This window comes from Talpa europaea, assembly GCF_964194135.1.
Source record: "Talpa europaea genome assembly, chromosome: 15".
NCBI lineage: Eukaryota > Metazoa > Chordata > Mammalia > Eulipotyphla > Talpidae > Talpa > Talpa europaea.
This window is the reverse complement of record NC_140083.1, coordinates 80,983,752-80,997,351: the sequence shown is the minus strand read 5'-3', so window position 1 is coordinate 80,997,351 and position 13,600 is coordinate 80,983,752. Positions and strand designations below refer to the sequence as shown.

The following is a 13,600-nucleotide window of genomic DNA, read 5'->3' as shown; positions in this document are numbered from 1 at the left end:
TATTGATTGAAATAGATGATTGAATAAAGAAATGATGGAAAAAGGACTTTTTCTTACAGTGGAATTCTAGTTGATGAATTAGAAGGAAATAGGGAAATGAAAGGCAAGCATGTGGCAAATATCACATTAATTATTATTGCAGATGAAACCTACCCATGGATACTAATATTTGGGAGGAGATATTTGGGAACAAAAGGGATTTGCACTATCTCACAGTACCTCCACCAAAAATTTAGTAACTATAATCACCACAATAGAAAACACAACATCACCTGGCCAGGTGATCAAAATTAAAGAACACCACTTTTGTGGTGATTGTGAAAAACTCATAATTGCATTCCAATCATGAAAAAACACAAATCCAACCCGAACTGGAGGATAGTCTACAAAGTTATCAGCAATCATTCTTCAAAAAAATGTCAAACTCATAAAAGATAAAACAAGAAAACTCTGAAGGAAGACAGGAGAAAACTCCCTCACTTAATTCAGATCTCAGAATTGGACACATGTCAGAGGAAGCTTTCCTGTCCATATTATCCAAGAAATCCACTACTCAGTCACTTCAACAACTTCTATTATTTGTAATGTTTGTTTCCTAACTTATTTTCTACCTTCTCTGTATGCATATGGAAGACAACATGTTATTGGGTTTTGTACCTACTTATTTGCCAATGTACTAACAGGTATGGCATGTCCATATATATGACTATGGCTCTTCAGGTTGTGCATTGCCTGGTCATACATTCTTCTGTGTGCCTTTAAATTATTCTTCATTTCTTTGGTTAAATTGAGATCAGCAGTTTAGAAGTTAGCTGCATTGATTTTACTTTTCCAAACTGTGTTATGGCTATATTATTAGCACTATTTGTTATTAATATTACTGTTGTCATTCTTGGTTACTACTGTACATGTTGTGGACAATGAGAGATAGTAGACAAGCTTCCGTTATTAATGGGGAGAGACGGGGGTTCTGAGGTAGCAGCTAGTAATGGATGTCGTTGGGGAGACCTGGTTCACAGGCAGGGCCCCAAAGTCATTCTTCTTTAGGGTCCCAGATCTCAGACTGAGTAACAGAGTGACTGTGACAATTCTGTATAAATCTATAAACATTTGCATGCAAATTTTATCTAATCTTTGATTTTTTTGACCTGCATTATTTTTCTTGCCCTTGAGGTTTTTTTTTTTTTTTTAAGATTTATTTATTTATGCGTACAAGAACCAGGGTACAGGCCAGAAGTAGGGGGGGTGAGAGGATCCACAGGAGACAGAGTGGGGAACAGAACAGGCAGATTGACCAAAAGACACTGGTGAGGGGAGCAGCGGGCGAGACAGGAGAGGTCTGCCTCGCCATGTGGGCTTCTCCCTGGCTGGCCGGGAATCAAATCATGCTGCAGAGGCTGCAGATTGCTTCACAGTGCGGTGCTTAACCCCCTGAGCCACCAAGGAGGCCCTTGTCCTTGAGTTTTTAAGACACTTCTTGGAAGGTATATATGCTGAGGGTAAAATCCTCAATTCTATTTCTCTGAGAAACATTTAAAAGAAACCATACTATCACTAATCACATATGAAAATTAGGTGATAGTTAAATATACACAAAAGAAATTAATTTTTAAAGGAAATTTAGTCTTCTTAGGAAAAATTATTTTCTCTTTGTCACACTGAGAGATGATGCAATTGAAAGAAAAAAAGCTAAAATATTTTGCTTTGCACATCATCAGTCATTGAATCTAATTTCTAATGCTCAGCTCTCTAAATTTAGAAAACAAATTCATACTACATTTTATAATTCATAATATAATGATGCCATTCCATAAATTCTATGGAATTCCATAAATAGATTTCTATTTATTTCCCTTTGAAATAACATGGAAAAAAGGATTTCTACTTATTTTGATAACAAGGTCTAAAGTATGCTAAGAACTCTATTATGTAAAATATGTGTATAAAACACACATTAAAGAATTTTATCATCAATGATTTTTTCCCATCAGGAAGCCTTTCATGCTCTCAATATACCTGAAATTTTTAATCAATTGAACATAGCAATAACTGTCTTATCTAGGTTTGATGATGGAAATTAATATATTTCCTAAAACTTGGCCATTATAAATAATCAGTACCATTAGTGAAAATTTCAGTGTGAGACCTGCAAGGGCAATAATGTTTTAACTTCTCTGGAGTTCCTTTCATCTGCTTGTAAAGTAAACTCCAACTGTAAGCCTTGGTAAAAAATTGAAATTATCAAAATATGTATTTTAAGAAATGCTATTAAACAAATATGCTACGTCAATTAAAGTTCCATTAAGCACAGTCAGAAATCAGACTTCAAATTCCTCATCAACCAATAAAGGCTGCATCAAATCTATGTGGTGATCAAATCTATGTGGTGTGTTAAAATATGTACAGTATACCAAATGCAAATCAGAATTCTAGAAAAATGGAAAAGAAGATAAAAAAAAAGAAATCAAACTTTGAAGCACTCAGAGAATTTTGAAAGCACATCTTTAGAGGCAGCAACAAAAATTGAAATGAATTGGACCACAAAGAAGAAATACATTTTATACATGTTCTCAGCTAAAGGGAAAAATACCCATGAGGGTAAAATTTTAGAGATTAGGCTGATCACAATGAGAATTACAACTCAAAAAGATGGACATATTATTTGAAGATAAATAGTGAAGAATTCTGCAACAGTCTCCACCCTTCTTGTTTTATTTATTTTTTTTATTTTACTCATACCCTTAGTGATACCACCATATTGATTCATTGCATGGACAACATCTCCATCTTTTTGACCATGTGCTTCAAAGCATCTTTCACTTGTTTGTTCCTCAAGGTATAAATGAAGGGATTCAACATGGGAGCCACAGAAGTGCTGAGCAGAGCTATCCCTTTATTTAAAGACACTTTCTCCTTAGTAGAAGGTTTCACATACATGAAGATGCAACTGCCATAAGAAATGGACACGACCACCATGTGAGAAGAACAAGTAGAAAAGGCTTTCTTTCTCTGTTGAGAAGACGGTATCTTGAGAATAGTTCTGATGATGTTCGTGTAAGAGAGAATCACTAACACCAGGGTAACCAGGAGAGTCAAAATGGCTGACAGAAGCTCTATTAACTCTATTGGTTTTGTATCTGTGCAAGACAGTTGCAGCAGAGGAGAAACATCACAGAAGAAATGATCTACAGCATTGTCGGCACAGAAATCAAGCTGGAGACCCATAATGAGCCCTGGGAAAATGATCATGAAGCCAGACAACCAAGAAGCAAAGATGAGCAAGTTGCAGACTCTGCTGCTCATGATGGTGGTGTAGTGCAGGGGCTTGCAGATGGCCACGTAGCGGTCATAGGACATGGCGGCCAGAAGAAAAAATTCAGTTGCCCCCAAAAGAATAGTAAAAAACAGCTGTGCCGCACAGCCATTGTAAGAAATGGTCCTGTCTCCTGTGGCCATGCTGACCAGAAATTTGGGGATGCAAACAGTCGTGAATGAGATTTCTAAAAATGAGAAATTTCGGAGGAAGAAATACATGGGTGTCTTGAGGTGTGAGTCCAGTAGGGTGAGTGCAATGATGGTGAGGTTCCCAGTGGCACTCAACACATAGGTGAAGAGAAGTAGAAGGAAAATGACGAGCTGTAATTGAGGATCATCTGTCAGCCCAAGAAGAATAAAGGTTGTCACTGTGGTGTGGTTTCTCATAGTTGGCTGTTATTTAAAACAGAAAAAAAAGTAGTGTGTAGTGAGAATCCAGGAGGAAAGTTGGTAAGAGATACTCATCTGAAATTATTTATGGTTAATATGTACTTTTAATGTAACTATCTCCTTGGTCGTAGATCTTAAAACTACACAGCTTCAGTAACTTTTTGGAAAAGTGTGAAGATTTCATTATCCTAATTTTACAGAGGGATAAGAGTCAAACACATCTTTGTGTTTATTAATCTTAAGAGTAGATTTTTCAGTTCTCTCAGTCAAATTTCATTGTGGACTCTGGACCTTTTAAAATCATAATAAACTTTGCCCAAAGATCTGCCACCATAGCCAGTGGAAATGTAATACTTTACCAACACTCAGAAGACGTCAATATTTAAATGCTCAGAACACTTAGTTGTGCTTTCCCTGAGCATGTAAATATACTCCTCTCTCATCTGGATGGTGTCTTTTCTCAAGATAGATACCAAAGAAGATTACAAGGATATTGTCACACAATTGTATTGCTGTGTAGCATGTTTGAGTATTTTAGGCACATTGGCAGGTTCTAGAAAACAAGCTATTTAAAAAAATAACTTTCAGCTAGTTAAGCCTGTTGGTTTGTATTGGTGTCACCCTCTGTATGGCTGTCCTTATTGCCAGGGTAAGCTCTTCTCTCTTAATCATATCCATATTTTTTCTTTTTGGTCACACACAACAATTAGATTTATGTTAACCTTTTCATGTTTCCCATTTTTTAGAATCTTCTTTCCAACCATGCCTCTGTCCTCATATTGATCACCTCAAAAGCATCGCCAAGTTTTTCTAAACTACGATCTTTTCTTTAAGAAAAACTTTGTCCCAGGTTAAATTGTATTTTAATTTATTACATTTCATATAGCCCAGATCTGGTGTTAAAACAATAGACAAATATTTCCAGTGATTAGAAATTATTTCAGCAGAATAAAACTCTTTTTTCTTACCTCTTTTTACATATTTTTTCTTTCTTATGCCATCAATTAATAATTTTTCTAGAATTCTCTATATTCTGGGCATTTATAGTAAAATGAATACTCATCACATTTAAATGTACATTGAAAAGTACATTTTTAAATTTTTTTTTAAAGATTTATTTATTTTTGTACAAGAGCTTGGGTACAGGCCAGAGGCATGGGAGATGAGAGGATTCACCAGAGACAGAGTGGGGAGCAAAACAGGCAGACTGACCGAAATACACTGCTGAGGGGAGCAGCGGGCAGAACAGGAGATGTCTGCCACACCATGTGGGAATCTCCCTGGCAGGCCGGGAATTGAACCCAGGCTGCCACGGCTGTGGACAGCTCCACAGTGCTGAGCTCAACCCGCTGCGCCACCAGGGAGGCCCACATTTTTTAAATTTTAAAAATTAAAGATGACAATAAAAAACCTCAATCAACAGATGAGTTACATAGAGTCTAAACACAAAATCAGAGGTGCACTCTTATGTGGGTAGTCTTTAGCCAGAATTTAAATTTTAAAATTACTGAAAATAAAAAATGTAACAAGCTACTTGACATTATTTTTTCTTTCTAATTTCCCAGTAATTATTTTACTGAATGTAAATAAAATAGTTTACATTGACTGATTATTGTTTCCAACCACTCTTAGAGTCCCAAGGGCTTCTGTGATTGCTTTGCCAATTTATGGCTTTGAAAAGAGTAAGACATTTGTTTAGCACATGAAAGTTGGAAAGTTCATGACATGTTTGAATTCTATTGAATTCAATATGACTGACAAATATAAAACAATAATTTCCCAAGTTCAGGATGATTTCATCATTCTAGTGTCATAATTCATAATGACAATGTAGAATAAAATCATATGCTATTATGTATAATTATGTGGAGGAAACAGCACATTTATTTCACAAAGAACATTGCTGCAATTCTGTTGGATATTGTAACAGATATTTATTCAAATTAGATACTTACCAAATGAAGATTTCCTACTAAGATAACAATCAATTCATTCAGTATTACGTTTAAAATAGTAATTTCTTTGCAAAAAAAAAGTTTAATTGCTTTGCAAAAAAAGTTTTGAATTTCATGCCAAACTCTGCCAATAGACTCTACTGGAATCAATTTTTCAAGCTTCATGAAATAAATTATTGTGATTAAAATAAAAACACAAATTTTTCAAACCTTACTGTCTCTTGTAGTAATTTCATTTCCGACTCTGCTTTTGATATGAATCCTAGAAGAGAAGCAATTTCTGAGGGTAGTTTATCCAACATTTTTTTTCTTTAATCCCTACTTTATCTTGGGTTCACATTTAAAAGTACATTAGTTCTAATAAAACACACTAAGGATGTAAGCTCAAAGATTTTTATCATGACAAGAAATTTATCTAGTTTCCTTTCTTCTCAATTTCTAAAACAATGTTCTCCAATTTATATTTTGTTTAATCATAGCATATTTTATTATGTATAAAATATACATCTTTTTTAAACTTTTTTTTAAAAAGGAATAAAATAATAAGTTTTCAAGGTCATTCTGTTTTTTAAGATGTTTCTGTCCTCCTTGAGAAACCCAATTGCTTGGCTTTTAGTTTTTATGATTACAAGTAGCAAAATAATTCCTTTTTATATGTTCTGCCACTAGTCTCAAGAGGATTGATTTAATATTTTTGAAAAACAAGTAAACTTTACCCTGGAGAACACTGTATAGGATGAACTAGTCACAAGTGGAGAAAGCTGTATTCCATAAACTCTAGTTAAAAAAGATAAGACCTTTGTGAGGCAACAATTTGTTGATAACCATAATGACTTTTAAGAAAAACGATATCATTTTCTATGTCTGTGGCAAAATATACATCACAAAAATGCAATTCATTAATCTATGTCCCGAAAAGATCTTAAGGTTAATTGCTAAAATGTTAAACTGAGATGAATTCAATAATTACACATACATTTTTTAAGCCTCTGAGATTCATCCTTTTTGAGTAGCAAAATCAGAGTCAAAGTTCATGTCATCACTGATTAAAAAAATATTTATTGGTATCTCATCCATTTAAGATCAGATTTAGAGAGCTCTGAAGTGAAGCGGAATGAGTTCCTAGACAGACAATTGAGAATCAAATGTTTGTACCTGCTGTCTAAATTCCCAGAACCAATCTATAGGAAAATTTGATTGATTTTACATAAAGTTGCATTTCAAATCCACTTGCCATTCTAGGTACTTAAATGACAAGTATCTGCTCTTACAGATAAGCGTTATAATCATTGAGGCATTACACAGCAGACAGTTTAAAGAAATTATTGAAGTATAAAATACAGAACAGAGATCACATTTATAGAGCTTGGTCATCTTTTTTTCCCCCTCTTTTAATTAATTAATTAATTTTTATGTCCTTGTAGTCCCCATAGCTCTCCTGCCACTATATCACCCAGGAACCATCACCATATTCTCTTCTATTCTTCCCTCCCCCTCCCAGTCCTGCGCTCCCCAGGTGAGCAGCACCACTTGGACAAACAGTTCCCCGTCCTCCTGACCATCACTCCTTTCCCTTCTGCTCACTATCCCTTTCAGGGCTAACTATTGCCCTTAATTCCAAAGTTACTGTTAAAATATGCAGCCCCAAAGGCTGGCGTTGTCTATCTGTAGGTGTGTTTGGAGCGTGCGATGGGGCTGGTCCCCTGTATGAAGTCATTCAGGGGCTTTTCAAAGCTTTCAAAAATCAAATGATTTTTTTCAAATCGTTCTAACTGAGGAAGGATCTTCAGTCTTCCACTTGAGCCCACACTCCGCCAGCAGCTGAAGGGAGGGGGAGAGTAGTGGATCACAGGGGAGTTTTCACACTGCTAGGCCTGGATTTTCACAACTTTTTTTTTTTTTTTTAAGATTTATTTATTTATTTTATATAAGAACTGGTATACCGGTCAGAAGCGCGGGAGGGTGAGAGAATTCACCAGAGCCAGAGCGGGGAGCAGAGCAGGCAGAAGGACCGAAGACACTGCTGAGGGGAGCAGCAGGTGAGGCAGGAGAGGTCTGCTGCGCCATGTGGGGTTCTCCCTGGGCGGTGGGGAATCGAACCGGCGCTGCAGAGGCTGCAGACAGCTTCACAGTATGGCACTCAACGACTGCGCCACCGGAGAGGCCCGATTTTCACAACTTTTATTCCTAATTCATTGATAGGAAAAGTGTAGAGACACAGCAGCATGTACGTGTCAGCAGGAAATGTTTTCTGATTAGGAGACCGGCGGCTGCTCTCAGAGCCGCCATCTTAGGTCAGTCCTCCACGGCCTCCATTTTAGGTCAGTCCCCCCTCTGCCTCCCACTGGTCTCCCTGATCAGTAGCTGTAGAGTTCTTTACAGCTTCTGTTATTAGTAGGGAGGGATGGAAGTTCTGGGGTAGCAGCTAGTCATGGATGTCTTTGGGGAGACCCGGTTCACAGGCAGGACCCCAAAGTCATTCTTCTTTAGGGTCCCGGATCTCAGACTGAGTGACTGTGGTATACTTGCTCCTGCCTGGAGAGATCCCAAGTGGCTGTTTTCCTCTCCATCATGTGGCGTACCCTGTTTCTGTACTTTGTGCTTCATCTTCCCCAAGCATGTGGGCTTCTGCCATGTCTCTACTCTCCCCACTCCAGGGCCCCTGCCAGGCTGCAGCCATGCTATCTCAATCTCACCTAGACTGCTGCCTCCCCATGTTCCTCTCAGACATGTTTGCCACTCAGATGTCTGGCTTTTGATTGCTCCCATCCTGCTGCAGTGTTGGGTCTCTGACATGCAAGGGGTGTGCTTCTTTGTCACCCCCATGCATCAGGATTCTCCCTGGTATCCAGTTCCTGAATACTTGTTAGGTGTTCTACCCATGAGGGACAATGCTTCATTTTTTTGAGACATTTTCTGTCCCAGCATCTGACCTCTCCTTGAGAAAGTTTCTTGTACATTTCAAAGAATGTATATTCAATTCTTTGGGGATGGAAAACTTTATAGTTGTCTACTAAGTTCAAAGCTTCATTAAAGACCTCATTTCCTTGTTTACTTTCTGTCTTTATGATCTATCCATGGGTGTAAGTGGTGTGTTGAGATTTTCTACTATTATTGTGTTGCTGTCAATGAGTTGCTTTCGTGCTGATTGTTGTTGAGTTATATTCTGGGGGGCTCCTGTATGGGGTATGTGTATATTCATGTCCATTTTAGCTTCTTGATGAATTGTCCCCTTGATCATGATGTCGTACACATCTTAGTTCCTAGTTGCCTTTTTTGGCTGAAGGTCTAATTTATCAGATTTAGAAATAGTAGTTTCTTCCTTTTTCTCTCTCAGTGTTATTGGTTTGATATACTTTGCTTCAACCTTTCACTCTAAGTCTTTGTCTTTAAATCTGAAATTATAATATGTACAAATCATTCTATTTATCCAAATTTTTATTTAGATAGCTTTCCTTCCTGGTTCTCTCGGTTTCTTCATTTCTTCTGTATGTCATTATCCTAGGTTTTTGTGTTTGGTTAACACGGTTTTTGCACTGTGGTTATAGCAAACTTTCTGTGTCTGAGTGTATTTTGTGCTGGTAGCAATGATTTGATTATATAGATTCTGTCTTCTTTCTCCCTTTTAATGTTTATTGTCTCATTATTCTTGTTTATAATTTTGATTATGTATTACTATTGATCCTGTTGTTCAATGTCTTATATTTTTTCCTTTTATCTTTTCCAGTGTCAGAACCCCTTCTCACTTTTCTTGTAAGGCGATTATATATTGTGTATATATTGTGTGTCTGGGCCACATCTTCTGTATTCAGTTACCTGTCCTTGGGCGCATAGGTTGCTTCCATAACTTGGCTATTGCAAATGGTACTGCAATGAACATAGGAGCACATATCCTTTCAAATGCATGTTTTTGCATTCCTCAGAATAATACCTAGGAGTGGACTTGCTCTAGCATTAACCTTCTGCGATCATGCCAAACTGTTTGCTGTAAGGCTGGCCTAGTCTGCAATCAACCAACATTCTCCACATACTCACCAACACTTGTTGTTTCTTATTTATTTTCAAATGGGCTATTTTCACAGGGGTGAGGTAGCTAGGACCGTGTATGGCACAGATTAGTACTTAATAAATACTAGTTCTTCTTAATGATTAAAATAACATTAAATGTTATTTTCTATCCTACCTTGTAAGGGCAGATTGCAGGCAGGAATTTGGAAAGGAATTCTCATTAAAATAAAAAGTATCGTGACTACTATCCTTGTATAATTGTCCTTAGTATCCTCAGCAGTAGTTTTAAAAATTGGAATGTTCAATATTTAGAATTTTGTGGTTATAGTTCCAATAACTATTAGGTAAAGAAATAGGACTTTTTTTAGAATTAATACACTATTGGTTTGCCCTTTTATCCTTGACTGTCTTTTTTAGTACATTATACCCAAAAATGACATGGATAATTAACAAAGTATTTCCAATATTGATTGGTTAATAGTTAAGGAACATAATGTAAACTAGCACATTAACAATGTCAGTCACCTTATTTCCACCTTTATATTTTATCCTAAAATATTGATTTTGTAAATTGGTAATCATAAACAATACAAAGAATAGTATAATGAACACTCAGGAATACATTATTTTAAATTCAAGTGTTATAAACATTATAATTTTGGAGCACTATTTTAAAACAAACCACAGATATCATATTTCATTCTTGTATATTCCATTATTTGACTCTATCAGATGAGGGATTTGAAAATACAATCCATTGACTACATCATATTCAACACATTTTTTAACTATTCAATCCCCTTTAAAATGCAAATTTTTGTTAAAATAATATCAGATTAGTAGAAATTAGTATCAATCTGAAGTCTACCTGTTTCACTTGATGTCTCTTCTATCTAGAATGATACTTTTTGTTCCTTATACTTCTGGAAACTTCTGGTTCTTAATCCTGGTCCTTCTGAAGCAACAGGGCTATTTTAATATAGACTATGCTGCATTCTAAAATGAATATTTTGGATTTTTATGGTATAATTTAATATGCTTATCTGTGTTTTTATTTCCTATAAAATGGTTGGTACATACAGACATTTTTAAATAGCTTTAAATAATTTTAAAATATATGTCCTTTTCCTCAACATTTACTACTGATTACTGTCTTATTATCAGTACTTGGTCCAATTAAAATAATTAATTTGATTTTCTTTTACCTGTCATGACTAGTTTTTCTTTTATCCCCAATTATCTCTATATTTTTTAAATTACATTTTTTTTAATTGACATAGCATTGGGTTATAATGGTATGTAAGATTTAAGGGTATAGGTTCCCACCTCTTCAAATGTTCGTTGCTACTCTATGCCCACCACAGAACACTAATATTCCCCTATCATAGTCATTGAATACCACTAGTTATATGCTTCTAAATAAAAGGGCTTATGTGGTCTATTTCACTGTTGTTTTCCTAAGAGGATATACAAAAAATGTGAAATTAAAAAAAATTCATAATTAACATTCCTCTTTTAATCCATTAACTGTTATATTATTCTAATTAGCCTTAACCTCTTAAAAAAGATCTAGGTTTTACTGTGTTATAGATGTAGAGTTCAAGGAACAGAGTTCTAAGATGAATGAGGACTAGCTGACAAAAAATATCAAATGTGATCTCCTCAGACTGTATTTTAGTCTTAATCAAAGTTACCAAGATCAGGCCTCCCTGTGGTGCATGAGGTTAAGACGCAGCCTTTGAAGCTATCTGCAGCCTCTCCAGCATGAGTTCAATCCCCAGCCGGCCATGGAGCAACCCATATGATGCAGCAGACATCTCCTGACTCACTGGTTGCTCCCCTCAGCAGTGTATTTCAGTCAATCTGCCTGTTCTGCTCCCTACTCTGTCTCTGGTGAATCCTCTCACCCCCCACCCTCTGGTCTGTACCCCTGTTCTTGTATGCATAAATAAATCTTTAAAAAAAAAAAAAGTTGCCAAGGTCTAATGCACATATATGATTCAAATTTTACTTATAGAAGACCAAACATAATATAGAGATAATATGCCTTATGAATTTGTATACTATAGTATATAAGATTTAAGGGTACAGGCTAGTTTTTTTCTTAGACAAAGAATAACATATTTTAAGATCAAATTCCTACTTTTAAATATATTCAAAGGGAAAAACAACTGAAAATTGTAACGGGAAATAAAAATCCATGGTAAGACAAAAAAATTCTAGAAAAGCCACATCATAAAGTTGTTTTAGACATTCTATTTTATAGAACACTAAATAAGAGAACAAAATACATTGCACATCTGAGAATAATCACCTCATGAAATGATACATAAAGTTGGTGAAACTTTCATTTATTATTTGCACTTCAGTGAAAGAATAGAGAGGAAGGGTCAAATATGAGAATATTTATAATGGAAAATAAAAACAAAATTTTGATTTTGAAAGGAAGGGCATGATTGAGAATCAATTACTAATGAAAACATCATGGGACTTCCGAAAGAAGCGAAAGGACGTAGCAGAGTAAAGGAAATTCAGACCAAATGTGGGTATTTGTTTTGCAGTTTTCTGTAATAATCTCTTTTATGTATCTCACTGTGATTTCATTTTGATAATGACAAAACTCTTTGTAGCAAATCCTTAAACGCTTGTTTCACCTGCTGGTTCCTTAGCGTATAAATGAAAAGGTTCAAAAGTGGGACCACTGAGGTATTGAGCACTGAAACTCCCTTCATTAAGGATATCCTCTGTTTTGCTGAGGGTTTAATGTACATAAAAATGCAGCTGCCATATGAGAGGGAGATGACAATCATATGAGAAGAACAAGTCGAAAAAGCCTTTTTTCTCTGGTTGGCAGAAGGAAATTTTAAAATTGTCAGGGCAATGTATGTATAAGATAGAAGGACTAAAATCAGAGTCATCAGGAGGGTCACCAAAGCTAAGATGAAGCTCATGGTTTCCAAAAACTGTGTATCTGTGCAGGAGATTTGTAGGAGAGGAGCAGTGTCACAACAGAAGTGATCGATGATGTTGGAGTCACAGAAATCCAGCTGTAAGCCTAAGATGAGTCCTGGAAAGATGATGAGGAAACCAGTAAGCCAACAGCTAAGCACCATCTGAAGACAGACCCGGCTGTTCATGATGGTGGTGTAGTGCAGGGGCTTGCAGATGGCCACGTAGCGGTCATAGGACATGGCTGCCAGGAGATAAAATTCAGATGCGCCAAGAAGGAAGGCAAAAAATAACTGAGTTACACAACAGTTATAAGAAATGGTTTTGTCACCAGTGGCCATGCTGGCGAGCAATTTTGGGATGCAGACTGTTGTATATGAGATTTCTAAGAAGGAAAAATTTCGAAGAAAGAAGTACATGGGGGTCTTGAGATGAGAATCCAGCAAAGTGAGGGTGATGATTATCAAGTTGCCTGAGATACTTAGCAAGTAGGTGAGAAACAGGAAGATAAATAGCACGATCTTCAATCCGGGATCCTCTGTCAGTCCTACTAAGATAAACACCGTCACCTTTGTACGATTTTCCATTGTTGTCTCCTGATCTGTTTCTGCTCTAGTAAAAATATTGAGAGAAATATATGTAAAGGATCTAGTGGTAAAATATGACAGTACCAAGGTAAAAATACTAGTAATTCTACTGATTATCTGGAGGAAAGGTACACTTTCCTGAAATTATTACTGTAAGACACACTGTAGTAAAATCTGTCCCTTTGTACACATTGAGAAAATATTTTTCCCCATCTCATATGTCATCTTTATGTTCTTGTTTAGTTATATTTATTATAATTATGTAAAAAGGTGAATTTACATGTGAAAAAAACTGATTTCCTCTTTTCTTAGTATGTGAGAATCCAAGTGTCATATTATTCAACATTCATCCTGACTGAAGATTACATAAATTTCATTGAGTCAAAGAGCAGGCAG

The 13,600-nt window shown here is 36.0% G+C and overlaps 2 protein-coding genes across 2 annotated transcripts; both read right to left on the bottom strand.

The window, feature by feature from the left end:
- Window positions 1–2,763: 2,763 nt before the first annotated feature.
- LOC311185527 (olfactory receptor 6C74) lies at window positions 2,764–3,702 on the bottom strand (the record flags this gene model as incomplete). Its single annotated transcript, XM_084256152.1, has 1 exon — window positions 2,764–3,702. One exon carries the CDS (start codon window positions 3,700–3,702, stop codon window positions 2,764–2,766), a length of 939 nt encoding a protein of 312 aa, XP_084112278.1.
- An 8,566-nt stretch (window positions 3,703–12,268) lies between these two features.
- On the bottom strand, window positions 12,269–13,204 carry LOC311184975 (olfactory receptor 6C76-like; the record flags this gene model as incomplete). Its single annotated transcript, XM_084255310.1, has 1 exon — window positions 12,269–13,204. The coding sequence occupies one exon, from the start codon at window positions 13,202–13,204 to the stop codon at window positions 12,269–12,271; it is 936 nt and encodes a 311-aa protein (XP_084111436.1).
- Window positions 13,205–13,600: the final 396 nt, after the last annotated feature.